This window comes from Grampus griseus, assembly GCF_964374135.1.
Source record: "Grampus griseus genome assembly, chromosome: X".
NCBI lineage: Eukaryota > Metazoa > Chordata > Mammalia > Artiodactyla > Delphinidae > Grampus > Grampus griseus.
This window is the reverse complement of record NC_138999.1, coordinates 17,966,014-17,984,343: the sequence shown is the minus strand read 5'-3', so window position 1 is coordinate 17,984,343 and position 18,330 is coordinate 17,966,014. Positions and strand designations below refer to the sequence as shown.

The window sequence follows — 18,330 nt, the reverse complement described above, 5'->3', positions numbered from 1 at the left end:
TCAGGAATTTAACAAAAGAGCTGCCAAATTTCATGAAATGTACTAATGAAATTGCTCTGTGAGCATGAAGTTGAATTGTATGCTTTTGCTTATTTGGCTATAATTCCATGAATGATTTTCAAAAGAAAATCCAAATTAAAATTTATCATTGCAGTTAATTAATAATAGAAGCTACTATTCGCTCTAGAACTTCCATTAAAACATGTGATATTCCTCAAAAATCTTCTACTTTAGGGTAGATAAGGTTATGTTTTAGTTGTATAGGTACGAATTATTTCCTTATTAGTTTAAAAAATAATTATTCCTTTGTTAGAATGAAGTTGTTCTTTTTTTTAGAGGCATGTATTAGCATCAACCTCCCCATTATACAAACTTTGCCATATTTTATCTGAAAATGCTAAGGCTGGTATTGTATAAGAAAAAGATAAAATAGACATATTGAGGTTAAATAAATGCCACAGATTGCTTCTTTTTGTAAACTCTATTTTAAATAATTCTTAGTAGACTATTGGTATAGCCTATGAAAAAAGGAATAACCTAATGTCCAATTCCTCAGGTTCGGACACTGAAAATTTATATTTAGGTGAGTTAATGGGCATTTTAGCTCCAACGTATTCATACACATACCAGAAGCAGGAATACAGTAAGAATGGTACTTATGTCTGCACAGAGGACTGTTGCTACATTAAGCACTTATGTTTCACATCCCAGGTCCTTTCTTAGCCACTAGGAAAAATATGTGGCCTCAGGCAAAGTCACAAAGAATCCAGAACTGCCTGCAAGACCTTCTCATCCCACTATTTCTTTGATTTTTTCCCCTTCTGGAAGCGAACCCTCAAGTTTTGTCCATCTTTGGTTGTATACATCCTCTAAAAATTCTGACCACATAGTTTCCATTATGCTTCTGGTTTCTTTTTGCATTTTAGCACAAGCCAAAGCCTTAAGATCAAAAACGAACTCTGTAATGGTACAATTTCAGGTCTTCGAAATAGATTCCAGGGAGATTTGGCGCTGGTGGTGTGGTATGTTAGAGTACTTATCTAGTGCCCTTATTCCTAAGACTTTGTTTTACCACCACTTGAAAGTATTTAATCAAAACTAATACTCTTCCTTCTGCTCTGTAAAAAGTCAATTTTCAAAGAAGTTGAAAGCAGGGTCCTCCCCTGCCCTCACTAATAGTATTGTTTATCTATAAGGCGTTGAACTTGGATAATACATTTTAGGTGAACTAAATTCAGTTGAAATAACAAATTTACAAAAACATCAATACATCATAGAAGCACTTATGTCAATGCTGATTTTCTTTTTTTCTGATTTCAGCATTCCGAAAAAGTACATTTACAAATATACTCAGAGTAACTGAATAGGCAATGAGGAATAAATATAAGTAGTGATCTGATGAGGCACATTTCTTGGCATTTAAGAATGAAACTAGAAACAGTGCCTTAAACATCTATTATAATTATAATTAAGGAATGATGTAGAGTAATTTAAAAAATTAAAGTCTTTGTTCTCTAGTTTTGAATACACACACCAAATGTATGTGTAGCAAAAAAAAAAATGCAGGTCTTTCAATTATTTCAGCATTTCCTATAAAAGTGATTCTTAACTAGATATTGTCATTACCTTAATTCTCCAGTTTGTGCTTGTGGAAAGGAAGCTAAAAGAGGACCAAATCACAAATTTATTTTCTAGAGATATTCCCTCAAATAGAGTTCACGGATCAACAAGAAACTAGTGTCTTTTTGGTGTTCACCATGAAACAGAAGGTACTAGAGAGAAGTTGTTAAATTTAACCACACATATAGAGAAGGAAACCTAATGGCTGAAAGGGGTCTCTTCTTCAGGGTTCCCACCTCTCGGACTCTGAAGAAGGATCTTTGGGGAAGACATGTCAATAGAAAACTACAGAGTGGAACAACAAAGCAACTTATAATGCAGCGAGAAAATAAAATGATGTGATGGGAAGGTCTGATCTGCTAATCTACGAATTAATGAGCCAAACACTGATCTCTCAACTTTAATGATCACCAAAAATCTTTGATAATAAACATACACTGCATTTCAAATGCATTTGGACATATTAATATAGTTTTAAAATATAGTTTTACGTATATTTGAAAAATAGAAAGATTCACATTAAAAGTTTAAAGACCTTAATGTTAGTATATTTTATATGTTTTTATGTTACTTAAGCATAATGCAACTTTGAGGCCAAGAAGTAGGAAAGTTTTAAACAATGAGAAATCATTATAATCTATAAGGCCATTCATATGTAATGAAGAATTTAGGATTTTAGGGAAAAAAATCTAAGAATGGTGTAAGTTACTAATATAGAACAACAATTTACATAGCAGTGATAACAATGGCATTTTCATTTATTGCTTTTCTTTTTAATCTGAACAACAGGCAATGTTCTATTTCAATGGGCAATTTTAATTTTTAAAAATTAACCTTCTATGGAAGGTGATGGTCTTCTATTTTAAAAGTGCAGGTCTTGTGAAGAACAAGAATTTCTTCTATGATATGTTTGAAGATTATAGCCTGACTGAAATGGAAGAAAATGTATTACTTCCTTGTCTTTATCAATCAGAATAATATTTTTATAACTTCCTAGATACCTCTGGTTCTTAATGAATGTAATTTACTGACATCCAGAGTAATTTTGGAGTGACGTTTCACGTTGAAGAAAAATGCAGAAATTCTAAAGCATCAATTTCCCTATTTTTGCCTCCGTACATGGTAGAAAAGAGAAAAATGATCAGTCAGGAAGAATGTAATAGGTACATTTTAATTACTATCAAAAGTTTCTTTACCTACTGTTTATAAACAACTATTTTTTATCTCATGACCTGTTTTTAAAAAATTCTATAAACTATCATCTAGTTTCCTCAAGAATTATATGTGGGTAAAACTTTTAAATAGAAGATTGTATCACAAAGTGAAACCTCTCACTTTCATTTCTATCCACATTTTGGCTTCAAAGAACTTGTGGTTTTGGGGAATTATGCTTTAAATGTTTACAAATTAAGGCAGAGTTCTCTATCATTTGGGTTTTAATTATAGTAACTTTGAGATTTCATCACAATTAAGCCTATTAGGATAAGCTGTGAAGAGATCATTTCATAAACAAATTTTCAAAAGCATACAAGATTAATCCATATGCTGCTGAGATGAGGCACAATAAAGAAGCATTACTGAGATAATCTATGGCTAAAATGATGGTGTATGACTTATGATTAAGCTTCATTACCTGCAGAGCAAGGGGCTTCCATCTCATATTTTTCAGTAAAGCTGGTGCTGAGGTAAGCATGCTCTGAGGTCGCTTTTTCAAAGTTAAGATAACACCACTCGGGTCCTCTCGTAGTGCATTCACCAAATTTTTCAACTGCCACCCCACCTGGTAACCAGCAAAATCATTACAATAAAATTGAGGTACAGTATTCAAAGATTTAATGTTCTCCCCCTTTAATAAGATTAGTAAGAAAAAAAAAGAAAATCACATAATTGGTGTACCATCCTATCAATTTTCAGGAGATATAAACTCAAGAAAGAAATTTTATTTTTGAGTTGATTAACCATGTTATTGCATTTAGAGTCCATACCATTATGAGATAACATAATGGACATTTACCAGTCTAAGCAGAGACTAAAATGGTATCCTACCAATGGAGTAATTTAGAATTTAAAGAAATTATGTCATCATTAATGCTGCACAAGGTCTAGATCCAAGCTTTGTTCACAAGTAACAATTTAAAAATCCGCATGCCTGAAACAAGGATTTGGCAATGTCCTGAGCTTAAGAACTACACCACATGCTTTCTCATCACCATCTTTTAGAGATAAGTGTCCCTAAGTTAGACTGACATTATACTACCAGTAGCTGGTAGTGACACACCAAGGAAACATTCTGAGCGGGGAAGACAGCATCAATAAAATAAACCTTTAACCACGATATAAAGATAGAATAAGAAACGACAAGGTAATGCTACTCTAATGCAGCAGCTATTGGAAATGTGTTCCAAAAGACCCTATAAACTTAAAATATAATGTGCTAAATTTAATGAAGCCATTATTTGAATATCACCTCAAAACATATTGTATAATTAAACAGAAGTACTTGATAAATGTCCTGAAACCTGGCTCTACTGTTATCCATGTTAAATTACTTATCATCCTTTTAAATTTTTGAACACAGAATAATTTTTGTTACTTTGCTTTTAAGACATGCTGGTTATGCAGTTATCTGAAATCCTAGAAGTATGCTTTAAAGAAACACATTAAAAATATCTATTATTCCAAGGTTTAAAAAATACACTTCACATTTAAAAGAGAGAATAACCTTTTATTCCAACACTAATGGATTAGAATTTTCCAGGGTGTTTTATACAAATACATTGGGTCAAAATTTATCCTGGATTGCAAGCAGGACTTAGCAAATGGTCTGAACAGTGATCTAGTTTCTTCCTAGGTACCTAATGAAAGGGAATGGGTGCCTTTGCCTATTATTCATCATGTTTTTGCCTGGAAAATAAGGCTCAAACTGTAAAGAATGAGCACTTGCATCAAAAGAAGCACAGATCCCAGAGACTATGATGAAGAGGTACTCTTCCACAGCCACTGTAGGATAATGGGAGACTTTAGTTTATATGAGTGACCATTCATTTAAACTATAACCTCTACTATAGCTGAACTGAGTGATGGTGAAGAGAAAGAGTTAGGACAAAAAAGAAGCAAGACATTATAATACTTAAAACCTCAGGGGTCTCAGATATGAATCAAAATGATCATTATGATACTTGCCTACCACGAATAAGAGGCTGCCAGTTTTTTCAAAAATCACATTAATGTGGATCAGCTACAGTAATGGAACTGGTCAAATGTCTCCCATTCTATATAAGTGGAGATTATTATGTCCCCAAAGGTACATTACTTTGATTCTGATTCTTCTGATAGCTACGTAGTATCCCTACAGCCATTTCTATGAGCCAAGCGTCAAAGCAAAGTTAGTTCAAATCCAAGTATTCATTTTGCTCGCCAAAAAAATATGCGAGCAGATTTCTGAGTTCCAGGTTTGGAGGGAGAAAACACAGTGTTTATACAAAGAGTATAACCACTTTTTATCATTTACTTTATTTACTCAAATAATTGCTAACTATACTAAAGCACTCAATATGATGACTGTACCCTTCTTTCAGCCTATCTACTCTTGACAACGAATTACACATTGATTTCTACCCACCAATTTCTTTCCATTTTCTTGTACGACATAATCATTGTGACTAGTTGAAAATTTTAGGGCTAGATGGTGTTTTCCAGTGTAACGTTCAGTGTAATTTGATTCATCCTGGTTTTTCACAGTTTCGCTATGCTCTTTTTGAATACACAATTCCAAAAACCAGAATTGTTTCTCCATGAGAAAGTGAAATTGTTTTTTGATGAGAAACTAATAATTCGGTTACTCTTAAATTTTATAGCTGAATGTTACTTAATGGCAGAAAATTATATAACTCTATTACTTTTTCATCAGCCTTCCCACACTCACTAACATAAGATTAGCAATATCTTTTAAAAAGTGACCCATATGAAGTATTTAACTTTGACTCCCAAATTCTACTTTCACTGCCAAAAGAAAATGATTGGATAAGAGCCCAGAGATAAATGTGCAACATGTGTGTTGCAGTACTGTTCAAACCAATGAAAAACTGTACATTATGTAAATTCCCATTAGCATGGGGTATAAAAATTGTGTAGAAAAAAGTTTAAAAATAGCTAATGTACTTCAATTCTACTTTTGTAAAAAAATTTATATAAATATAGAAAACACAGAAAGCTATACAACACCATTAACAATGGTTACATTAAAGGGGAGTACAGACTACAATATATATTTTCTTCTTTATTCTTTTATTTCCTGAACTTTTGGCAATAAACATGTTATTTTTATAAACAATAAAATCAATAAAATAAATGGACCTAGTGTATGAATAGTAATATTCCAGTCAGAAAATTGTGAATTTTATGAAGTATCTAGTTAGGACTGTTTGTTATGGATGGAAAATTCCCACAAAAAAGAACAAAACCAGAAAGATAACACTATTTAAAACAGTAAAAGGTGGTGATGGGGAAATGACATCTGCTCTGTGCATTATACTTTTATATGATTATCAAAAGAAAAACAAAATTATTATTCAACTGTGCACAGTAAGTCAAGAACTACATTATCTGTTGTTTTTTTTATTCAATGAACGATTTCAGTAGATACCTCACTTAAGTGTTAACTCAGGTTCATGTGGAAATTATTGAATAGGAATGAAGCTGGCTAAGTAATTCCGAGCCTATGTGTAACATTTTCCTTAATAACAGGTAGGTTTTAGCTATATCAGTCCCATCCCAGTACTTGTATACATATAAACAGCAACCAGACAACATGCCTCTCATGCGAATAATCCTTTTTTCCTTAGTCCTTTCTCAAGCTCGCTGACTTGGATCATTTCTTCATTACTTTCTATCTTTTCTACTGCATATTATTCTTAACAACTGTCCCCATTTATTGGGTTGTACCATGTTCTATTCAAGGGCAAATATGGAATGGTCTTAGAGCTCCAGGAAAAATAATTCTCAGCTCTGGTTCTGTGACACCTTCACATATCTTCGAACATATAATTAAGTGTAATGAACTACTGAAATAAATTTATTTCTCTTTAATTGTTATTAAGATATTTATGGTTGACAGATTATAGGGGGACATGAGTAGATGGTATGATGAAATGAGGCAGGTATACAGGTTACAACTTCAAGAAATTTGGGAGCCCCGTGTTCGGAGCTAAATGTAACAGTACATACACGTCAAAATAGATAAAATATATCAATGCGTGTTAATCATTTTTCAAGATTAGTTTTCCATTTCGTCATTTGAGTTTCTGGCTATGATTTTAAAGTATTAAGTGTGATAGACCTGAATTAAAAGCCATGTGAAGATACAACAGTAATATGAAAAATGATTGTAAAGTATTCTTTACATTGGGTGCAATGAAAGTCTTTCTGTACAAGGAGATACAGGGAGCTTTGAAAGAAGGAAGAAGGGAGGCTAATGGGATCCTAACATAGGAAGGAATTAAATAAGGTACAAAACTTTAAGAGATAATGGGTTTGGGATACATATGAAGAAAAACATTTTAATAATCAAAGACATCCAAAAAGGAATTGGCTGACTTGTGGAAAAGTGAACTCAACACCAAAAGAGACATTTAAATATTCTTGCACAGGCTAAAGGATTAGATTAGACTTCCAAAACCACAATACATTACAACTCTAATACGCAGAATGGGTAGGAAAGTGCAAATAGATGACAACAGATGAGCTTTAGTAAAAGGATGTGGTCCTGGCACATCTCTGATTACTTGTCCTCCATCTTTTCTTCCTCCTTACAACCAATAAATGCAGGTATTTCCTCTAGGCTAAGTGTTCTACCCCTAATATTTCATGCTGTCTTCTTACAATAATTTCTTCTCTTCCCAGAGCTTCCACTAACAACTTGCTGCATGAATCCCAAATCTTTCTAACCATCCCTGCTCCCTATCAAGAACTCGTGACATATTTCCAACAGTTCAGTTCATCCATACTAATAGCTACTGAATAATCAAGCACCAGTAATTCACTAAGCTAGATTCTTCCTACCTATATTACATTCCTTTCACTTATATTTTCATTCTTATGACAGCCCTAGGAAGTAAACAATTAAACCCATTTTACATGTGAAGAAACTGAAGCAAAAAGAGATTAAGTTTTCTTGGCCAAGATTACAAACATAGTAGTAGTGGTAGTTCAAACGAATGCAACACTTTAAAAACCAAACTTAGCTCCCTGTTCTCATTCAACAGCAATAACAAAAAGTTCCCTATCATCCTCTCAAGTTTTGAGTATGGAGTCACCTTTGACAGTTCCCCCTCTTTTTAATCCACATGTATCCTAAAGAATAGATTCTAGCAATTAATACTTCCTCTCACTGCCTTACTTCTGGCTTGGATACCTGACTGTTAGACTTAAAACAGAGTCCTACCGGCTCTTTCTACTCTGATCTTTTGCAGCTCCAAAATACTGCTACAGTACAGAAGTGTTCTTCCCCTCAAAACCTTTGAAAAGCTCTCCAAAGGCCTAACTAAAGAATCAATTCATCAAATAGGTCCTTTGCCAATATGGCCATAGCTGTCTCATATTATTTTTCTTTAATGTGGTTCTGAAACTTCAGAATGTGTTAGAATCTCCTGGAAACCCCAGAGTTTTTGATCCAGTAGGTCTGAGGTGGGGCCCTAGAATTTACATTTTTTTCCCACAAGTTCCCAAATGATGCTGATGCTACAGGTCTGGGAACCACATTTTAAGAACAGCTATACTAGACAACGACTGTCTTGAAGGCAGTGACTTGCTCATGTCTAGAATATTTTAATATGTTTTTAAGATTAGATATTATAACTTATAGAATCACTAAGTATTTATTACGTGCCATGTACTATGGATACAATGGTACTTGCAGTGCAACCTGTGACTCATTAAAAAGCATAATGGGGCTTCCCTGGTGGCGCAGTGGTTGAGAGTCCGCCTGTCAATGCAGGGGACACGGGTTCGTGCCCCGGTCCCAGAAGATCCCACGTGCTGCAGAGCGGCTAGGCCCGTGAGCCATGGCCGCTGAGCCTGCGCGTCCGGAGCCTGTGCTCCGCAACGGGAGAGGCCACAACGGTGAGAGGCCCGCGTATCAAAAAAAAAAAAGAAAAAAAAAGCATAATGAACAGGCAAGAGATGAGCAGGTCAATGAACATTTACAATAAATTAAGAGAAGTACGTCAATAGAATGGATACAGGGTGAAATGGGAGCCTCCCAAAGGGGCATCTAACCCATTCTTGAGGGTTCAGGGAAGGTTTCCTATTAGTCTAAGCTGAATTTCTTAGGAATTGGACACGTGAAGGTGATCTGGAGGTTGAGGGAGTGAAGAAAGCCGTGAGACAAGGTAAAACCAGTTTGAGCAACTTTCGGTAGTTCAGTATGGGTGGAAGAGTTGGTGAAGTTAGTATTATGTTCCCCTCGAACACTGTGCTTTTCTCCCTAGCTATATCCTTGCAAAAGCGTTCTTCCTTCTATTTGCAATTTTTCTCCCACCTATAAAATCTTACGTATCCATAACGGCACTTATTAAATGCAGTACCATCATAAAGCCTCTTACAGCTAGAACCTTATTTTCCTCATGTGATCTCATGGTACACTGTTTGTATCTCTCCAGTGGCATTTTTTTCATGCACTGCCTCTTATTAAAGTTACCTATTTTTCCTTACCCCCCCTTCATCTACCCTCACAAAACTTTTTGAGGGCTTTTTTTTTTAGGATAAAAACTGAGTCTTATTTGTCTGGATATACCTGCAATCAATGCCTTACAAATGGCAGAGACTTAATCAGTGTTTGTTGATAACTCAACTAGTGAAACGATATGGTGACATGAGAATGTAAATGTTTCAGAGACAATAAAGTGCCTTAAAACTCCAAAGGGAGTTTAGTTTTGTATGTAAAACCAAGATGTAGTTTTAAATTTTTCTCTAAATGTAATATACTTGATACTAAAGCTATAATAGACATTGTTTCCCTCAAATTACCAAATAAACTTTCTTATAAATGAACATTTGAAAAGAAACCAGTATTTATATCCTGGATACTTCAGACCTAAAGTCATAGTGATTTATGACAAGGAATATAACCGTGGATATAGTTGCTATTTGTCATAGAAAGATTCTGCTTTATTATTTTATAAACACTGTTAGGAAAGTTTTCTTTTAGAAAAATATTTTGTAGTGGTTGTACATAGTCCAAGTTTCTCTTTCTCAATATTTTAAGAGAATATTTCATTCACATTAAGTTCATGGATTGGAATGAACTTTAAAAACCCACTTATACATCTTACACAAAATATGCCTTATTATTAAAGATGACCTGCTTTTCACATACGCCGAACTACTAATATTACCTTCCTGATTGTCCAGGTAGCAAAAGTCAGTGTCCCTAAACAATGGCAAGTCTTACTAGTTAAATGTAATCCCCAACCTGGACATTGAAATGCATTTTATATACAACACAAATAGGATTAAAATTGTCCAAGACAGTTTTTAAGGTATCCCAGGAGTTAAAAGCCAGAGGCTCTGCTTTCTTGTAGATGGGGCTTGTAATTGCTTTGATCAGGCTGAAGAGGATACCAGGGGTTCTTGGGTTAACACAACATAAGTGGGCAGGTCCTTGGACAATGGGTTGCCCAGATTAGATGCACAAAAGACTTTGGGGTTGGTGCTGAAGAGGTGATACTCTTCCTTTCCTCTTTGTACATAGAGGGAAGAAGTTGTCTCTGACCCCTTTAGGACTTTCTCTAGCCTATCTGATTTTGAAACAATAGCTGGTGAATTATTTGACCAACATATGAAAAGAATCTCTACTCTATGGTCCCAAGTAGGCAAAGTTAAAAAACAAAGGTAAGAATGTAAGCCTATCAATTTAGACCTTTACCTTTGTCACAACTGTATTTGGAGTTACAAGAAAACATCTCTACACATACAAGCAGGAAGATAGGACATTCTTAAAAGATTTTCAAAGTTATTATCCTTCAGAAGACAAAGTAACAGATCCATTCATTAACAATTACACACGCTCCTGTGTATACACTGGCTCTTACTAACAGTTTGTAATGTATAAATGATACCTCTTCACAAAGGAAATTTCAGAGACTTGAAGTGTGCCTATATGAATGTCTGATGATATGTCACACTATACCCAAACGTTCTTCTCTTTTTAAAAGCACTGAAGAGACTTAATCCAATATACAACCCATCACCCTGAGACTAATGACACTGTTTTTGCCAAATTTTTTGGTGCTGAGATGTTTATCATAGTGATCTGTTCCCCTGCATTACTAAAACATTTTAAAACATTTCAGAAGTAATGAATTTTGATACACAATATCTTTCAAAGATCCTAGAACTACTAAATTTGAGTACCAATCTACAAACTTCACCTTCACCTAAATTTATTTTTTTCACATAATACTAATGATAAAGTCTTACAATATTAAACTATAGTATATTTGGAGATATCCTAATTTTGCTCTTCCACAATCATTCATTTACTGAATAGAAACAGAGAATTACCTACGGTTCAAATATAAAGAAATATAAGCTGAAAGGTATGCATTTGGTTAAGTAACTAAATGCAAAAAAAAAAAAAGTGACCTTAAATTCCAACATGGAGTAATTTAAATAGGTATTTCAGAGTATTCAGAAATGACCCAAGGTGTTATCTATTTTAAATAAAACCTTAGTACTGATATTTTTTACAAACATGATTAGAAGAGACAATCTTGGGAGAACATGAAAGGAACAAACATTCGAAAAGAAGGAATATGGGAATTAAAAAGTTTTATTTTCATTAGAGGAAAAACTCCACAATTTTATGTCTTTATTCACTGAGCCACTCTTCACCTCACAGTCTCCTTAACTTTAAAAGGCACTTGTCCAGTGAAATAAGACTGCATACATCAAAGCATTTGTTTTTTATGTGGCTTAATTTTACTGTAAAAGTTGGACCGTGTTGAGCTGCTCACAATTTGAATTTACACATATGTTTTGGTAGTTAATATTTTCATGTGCGTTTCACAGACAGTCACATATATAATGTGTGTGTGTGTGTGTGTGTGTGTGTCTGTGTCTGTGTGTTATATTTAAAGAGAAAGCATAGAGAACACAGTTTCTCACTTCTGAAGATGGACAGGGAGTCCAAGAGAGAAAGCCAACTTGGAGACTACAAGAAGCTAGTACTTTGTTTCTCACCTATTGTACACCATCTTCCAGGAGTCCTTCTCTGTAACCAAGAAGTTCTGAGGGTTAAATCAGAATTTCTTGATTAGCTCATGAGAAAGTTCATGGGAGGAAGAAAATAAGAATCATAATTTTTTCCATTAAGTTCTACAAATCACCCACAATGTTTTCACCAAAGGTGATACATTTCCATAACCTATTACTTGCATTATCTCCTGTTACCTAACACTTATATTAACTGCAGCCTTTGTATTACTGGTATCTCTGCTTCTGTGGCAAGCTGATTTAAAAACTATGGGTATAGTTTAGCATCTTGAACCTACTGCTCTCTCCCCCTTCTTCCAGCTCAGTACACTATTTGGTAATATTTTGGCCTCTGAAGAGCAAAATTTTATTTGGGGGGCTTCATGGTTTACATTCGTATATGCTATAGAAAACTAAATTGAAGCTCATTTTATTTTTATTTCATTATCATTCATGGTATTCTTTAACTTCTCCAAAACATAAAATTGAGTGAGTCTGAGAGACTCTGCTAGGGAGACATGGAGAAGGAAGACAATCACATCACAGTGAAAGACTGTGGGGATGAATCTTTGGTCATATCACAGAACCTCATTCCCCCCAAAATCAGTAAGCTATTTCAAAAGAACCACAATAATACAGGTTTTTAACTAAAATTTTTATAAACATATTTGCATAGGTTAAATTTTAACACCATTTTGTATTTGCATATGTATGGAAATTATTACATTTCAGCCATTCCTTCCTATGTTTCATTTCTGTTCTCCTTGCAAAGACATTGGAAATACGTGTATTTTAAAATAAAAAGTCTTAGTCACCAAAGCTAAGGGATGAAACAAAGCATTGTTATCTAAAAATCTATAGATCCTATTTATAAGAATTCTGAGAAGAATAAAAAAAAGTCTATACTTATGAAAAAATTCAGCTTAAATTTAATTTAGGAATCTAAACGAAAAACATAATTAAAAGGAACCAAAGCCCTAGTATTCAAAAAGTAACATGTTTAAAAATCTACAGCTTTTCTATGAATAATTTTTATAATGTCATTTACTGGTAGACATTTAACAGATATGTGTATTTGAAAATACTAGCAAATATTGCAATAGATGACTATATTTATCAAAACAAAACCAAAGAATGTGTATATATGCATTTATAAAGCTAAATAAACAGCATTCTACATCTTTATTAATAAAACGTTTTAGTTTAAGAACTTCCATAATGGTTATAAATACTTTCACTATAGAAGTTATCTTTAGAAATCATTTTATCAGAAATGCAACAACTCAGACAAAAAAGGTAACTCAGTGTCAGCTCTAAATGGGGCCACAGGGAACTCTCTCTGCCATTTGTCTCAATTTTAAATTCCCCTTATTGCCCAGTATTAGAGTAATAAGATGAAAGGGAATGTGAAAGTGATCAGTGGTTACATTACCTAAAATTTCAGCCACCAAGCTGATCAGAATATTAATTTAGTGGATGAAACTTATATTTAAATCCTAGGGCTAAATAACCTGAAAAGAATATGAGACTTTTTAATTATCTCTTGAATTTCCTACTTTATGATGTTTTAATGTGTTTCCCTTTCATGCAATAATTTTTTATCTTCATTAGGCAGTTAACTGTTATCTACTAATGGCCCACCCCTACTACAGACAGAAAGTAAATCAGGGAATTGTGACTGGCCAACTTTTGCCTTTCTGATAGATGTAGGAAAAGGGATATAGTTATTGACACTGATATGCAAATGAGTTGCACACTTAATAAGCCAGAGTTGGTAAGAACATCAGCCAACAGATACATTTGAAACATACAAAATAATCACTTAATATGGAAACCTTCTAAAATTCCATGTAAAATAACTAAACCATATTAACTGTACGTTGACACTGAAAGATGTTTCTAATAATAAAAATAAATTAGCATTAATCATGTTTAAAACCAATTAGTCTTTTCCTGGTGAAGCTAGTAAGAACTGCATAAATAAGAAAGAAATCAGGATGCAGAGATCTGCAGAAAAAATAAATTGGTTCACAGGAAGTTACCAATATTAAGGTATCATACAACTTATCTCCTTTATATAAAGACTTAAGATAATTTTAGTTTGATGACAGAAAAATCATAAAATATTATACTGGATAATAAAGTAATGAATTGATTTCTCTAGGGAAAATAAAATATATGACATATCAATATGTGGCAATTCAAAACCAATTTCCACACATCTCATCAAATCCATGATATTCAAGGTAAAATAAAAGAAAAAAAATCTACCACCATCTCATAAATGACATACTACATAAGGTAGAACCTGAAATAAAATATTACTATGAGTAACTGAAAACTATGATGCATTATTTCTTTCAATTTTTGTTAAGTGTCTCTTCATGATATTTCTCCCTTCCAAAAGAGAACAATTCATGTGCTCTGTTTTAGAATACCAATTTCTTAGAATCCTAACAGAGTTATTTTAGGATATTATCATAACCATTTATTAAGCAATATGTTAAACACCATGCTAACATATTTAATCTCTGTATTCCAGCAACATCTTGTGTTTACAGGAATAAGAAAGGAGGTGCACCGCAAATACTGCCATTTGAGGTCTCAGTTTTCAATATTTTGGTTATAAGGAATTATAAGATAAATACTTTCTCTTTTGAGAAAGGAGAACAGAAGAAAATAGGCAAGAATTTAAAAAAAAACGTGAAAGAGGTGAAGAATGGAGGAGAAATAGTCAAGTGAGAAGAGATGAGGATGGTAAAGGAAAGGAGAAGAAAACTGAATTAGAAGAAAAACCTAAAAAAATAAAGACAACAATTAAACAAATTAAAAAAGAGAGAGAAAAAGCACATCAGTGTTAGCCAATACTGTGGTACTGATTCCACTCAATGAGCCATTCCTTCCTTCCTGCTGAAGTCCAGGGTTAGGGCGGTAGGGTGAGAGGGAGGGAAAGGGAGAGCTGGGTTTTAATGGGTCACCACACTCTCCATCCATTCTGATTACGTTGGTTTCCCTTTCAAACAATACTTGCCTGTTGTTCTGGGGTTGAAGGAACAAGAGGGTGAAGAAAGAGTAAAAAATGAGAGACTAGAGTGAGAATAAGAGAGAATAAGGGAGATGCCATTGAGAGTTACATAAATGAAGTTAGAATGACCTTTTGAGATAACTCAATAGTCCTTTAACTTGTTCCCTTCTCCCCACCCCCTCTGCCATCACCTGCATTCTTGTTCAGCAACCATTTACCATTTGGGGGTAACAAAACACACTAGTTTACAGTGTTCATCTTCCATCTCTCACTGATCAATGTCTAACACCCTATTTGTTGTAGTCTATATTCTTCTTGACTATCCCAACCCAGTTATTTCCCAGTAGGATTTATAGCCCCATCTATTGAACCATTTCTTGCCATAATGTAGTCACCAGGTTCCAGAAGACCTTCCAAAATAATAGTGAATATGTTTTAGTATATACACAAAATAAAAGGAAAATTTTCCAAATGCTGGATTCAACCATCACATACCCCACTCTTTTCAACTGATATTCCTAAGAAGAAAATATCTGTTTTTAGTATGGATAGAATCTTTATAACACTTACACACCAAAAACAGCATTGACATGAAATTTTAACAGATTCATTAGGAATATGCCCAGATAGATTTAATAACTATAAGTAGTCTCATCAGCTAAAAAAAAAAAAGTGTTAAAAGTGCATCATGAGGGCAGAGCTGTTGGTTCAAACTATGCCGAGGTATCTCCCAGAGAGGAATGTAGTGGCAGATGAAGTGGAAAAAATCTTGGGAGATTCCAGCAGCCTTTGAGGAGTTGGATCTTCACTGGCAGGGAAGACATGCAATAGGACTCAGTCTGCTTTGCTTGGATGTTCATGATTTTTTCTTCTTCCTACCTGGCAGCCACAGTTTCTCAGCCACAGAAGTAGGTTGATTAGAAAAGCTTAAAAGCCACTTATAATAAAGAATATAGCAACGTGATAAAAGACATAAAACTTCCAGTTTCATTTCAAATAAGAAAATGTACTTTTAAAAAAAATGAGCAAACTAGAAACACACAAACACACACATCTAATTGGACATCTTGAAGATATACCATACTAGCAATTTCAAAAAATAGTATTTGAATTCATCTGTGATTATTTAACTTTCTCAGACTCTTAGGGAAAAATTTCATATTGCTTTTTTAGGTATTTTATAATAAGAAAAGTTATCAAATTTTATATTGTACATTACTACCTGTAGCAGTAGGAAATTTTAGAATTACAGAAAACTACTAACTGGGCTAATAACATTCAAAATATAAAACTGAACATTACTCTTTTCATTATTGAATCTAAATTGGTATAGAATAATATTGGCAAAATCTCACTATCCAGGTCAGTTAATTACTGGATTAAAATATCATTAAATATGTATTTCAAATGTATTAGGCCATACTTTAATGTAATTATTATATCATAACCAACCCCTAATGTCCCTGGTTATGAACGCAGGGACAGAAGGGGTAATTGCAGACTGCAAATAACTTATACTTGTTTCAGCTAATTTAACAACTTAGCAAACCTTTTGTAGTAATAAAACTCAGATAATGTCCATTTCTCCACCTCTGTATATTGTCTGGTAAGAAGTTAAAAGCACTGCACAGACCACAATGCAGGCAATAGCAAGAAAAAGAGGACAGAGTAGGGTGCATTTAACGAAAGGTACCATTCTTGCACAACTATGCCTCTACTTGAACACAAAGAAGACAATCTGGTAATTGATCACATTATTAAGGAAGGCTACTTTCATGGAATTCAACATAATTTCCTGACAGAGAATGTCTCTATTATCATCCAAAATCAATTTGTAGGTCGTAGTAGCAGTCTGTCAAGGAACTGGGCTCCAATTGGCCCAACTGTTGTAGTAGGTAAAAGGGAGGAAGGGAGGTTGGAAAGTTAGTTTCTGTTGAACTCCTAATGTGTGCCTGGCATTGTGTTTTACATATCTTGTCTATCTGAAGGAAAGGAGTGAGTGAAGAAGTGGCAGTCAAGTGAAATTTCAACCCCACTTCTAATTTCAGTTCAGCTGAACCTACCCCAGTTACGTAAATTCTCACTTCCTCTCTTCTTCTCTACCCTTGGCTCCATGTAATCTCTCCCTGAATCCTGGGGTTTACTTACAGGATTATTAGAATTCCTCCCCTTTTGTTTGATAATTTTATAATTTGACTTTGGGGAGGGAGTATAATAAAACTGAAGTAAGAGCATGGGCCTTGTAGTCAGTGAGCTTTGAGCTCATTCAATCTCCACTTACACCTTCTTCATAGGATTATTGTGAGGAGTAAATGACATAAAATATGTAAACTACTTAACACGATGCTTGGCACACTGTAAGAACACAGTAAGTGCTGGCTATGTTTATTATCATTAAAAAGGTAAAGTTAAATAGTTACCATGGCTCACTTAAAACCGTAAGTCAGTTTCAGAGCAAAAACTGAAAGCAAGTTCTCCCAACCATCATTCTGTGTAGTTTTTAATATTTTAGAATATTCCTGTGATGCAAAGATGTGTTGACACATTCTCACAGTATATAAATATCACCAATCCATAGAGATTTTATTAGTTCACTTGAAGTCTTTTAAAGACTTTCATATACAATAGACATGAGAATCTTTGCTCCACAAAGAGTATCATTTTAACAATTTTTCATTAGAGACTAATCTCTATCCTCTTAGAATTGACCAACTGGAAATAGGCCCAACTATCCAACAGATGTCATATTTGTTAAGGTCACATTGTAGAAATGGAGGCAGCATGAACATTAGAAGAAGCAGCTGCTTTATCCCACTGCCCAAAATCCTCATCCTAGGGGACAAGAAACTTTACTCAAGACAATCGCTTTGTATAGTTTCTAGTAATGAGAACTTATCATCAAAATTGTCATAGTGTAGACAGGCTCTGTCGATTACCAATAGTCTCCATTAATTAGTATTAACTAACAATAATTAGTATTAACTTTATACCCACACATTTAATTTTCCAAACTTTCATTAACTTTTATTCACTTAGATAATGAACTCATTGAAGAAACATCAGAACTTTAATTATCAGTGTTCAGGAGCCTCTCCAAAATATGACAAACTTCTCAGTTTATTCAAAACCAAAATTGAAATAGCATCTGCCTTAATATCAGAATCACCAAGAAAGATCAGACTTTTCACATGAGTCTTCTTACCCCCAAAATACAGCCTTTCTTCTAGGACTAGAACATGCAAAACCAAATTTAGTTTAAAGGTACAACAGGAAATAATTACTCACTCTGAAGAGTTAGTGAGCCATAAGCAGAATATTTACCAGGAAAAAAAAAAACACTTTCTTTTAAAATGAGGATTATTAATCAATAATCAGATTATTTAAATTTTAACTTCATTTTAAAAAAAACTTTATACTTTATTTTGGCAGAGATA

The 18,330-nt window shown here is 33.9% G+C and overlaps 1 protein-coding gene across 4 annotated transcripts in view; it reads right to left on the bottom strand.

The window, feature by feature from the left end:
* The window catches only part of CNKSR2 (connector enhancer of kinase suppressor of Ras 2), a gene marked incomplete at its 3' end in the record, with an annotated part of 257,646 nt that overhangs the window by 113,945 nt on the left and 125,371 nt on the right, over positions 1-18,330 (bottom strand). For 2 of the 4 annotated variants that reach the window (XM_082681111.1, XM_082681112.1), the window contains exon 9: positions 3,254-3,400. The exons of the other annotated variants lie outside the window; for them this stretch is intronic. In XM_082681111.1, the coding sequence (XP_082537237.1) occupies positions 3,254-3,400 (147 nt within the window). The remainder of the gene's footprint in view (positions 1-3,253; positions 3,401-18,330) is intronic. 4 annotated transcript variants of the gene reach the window in all.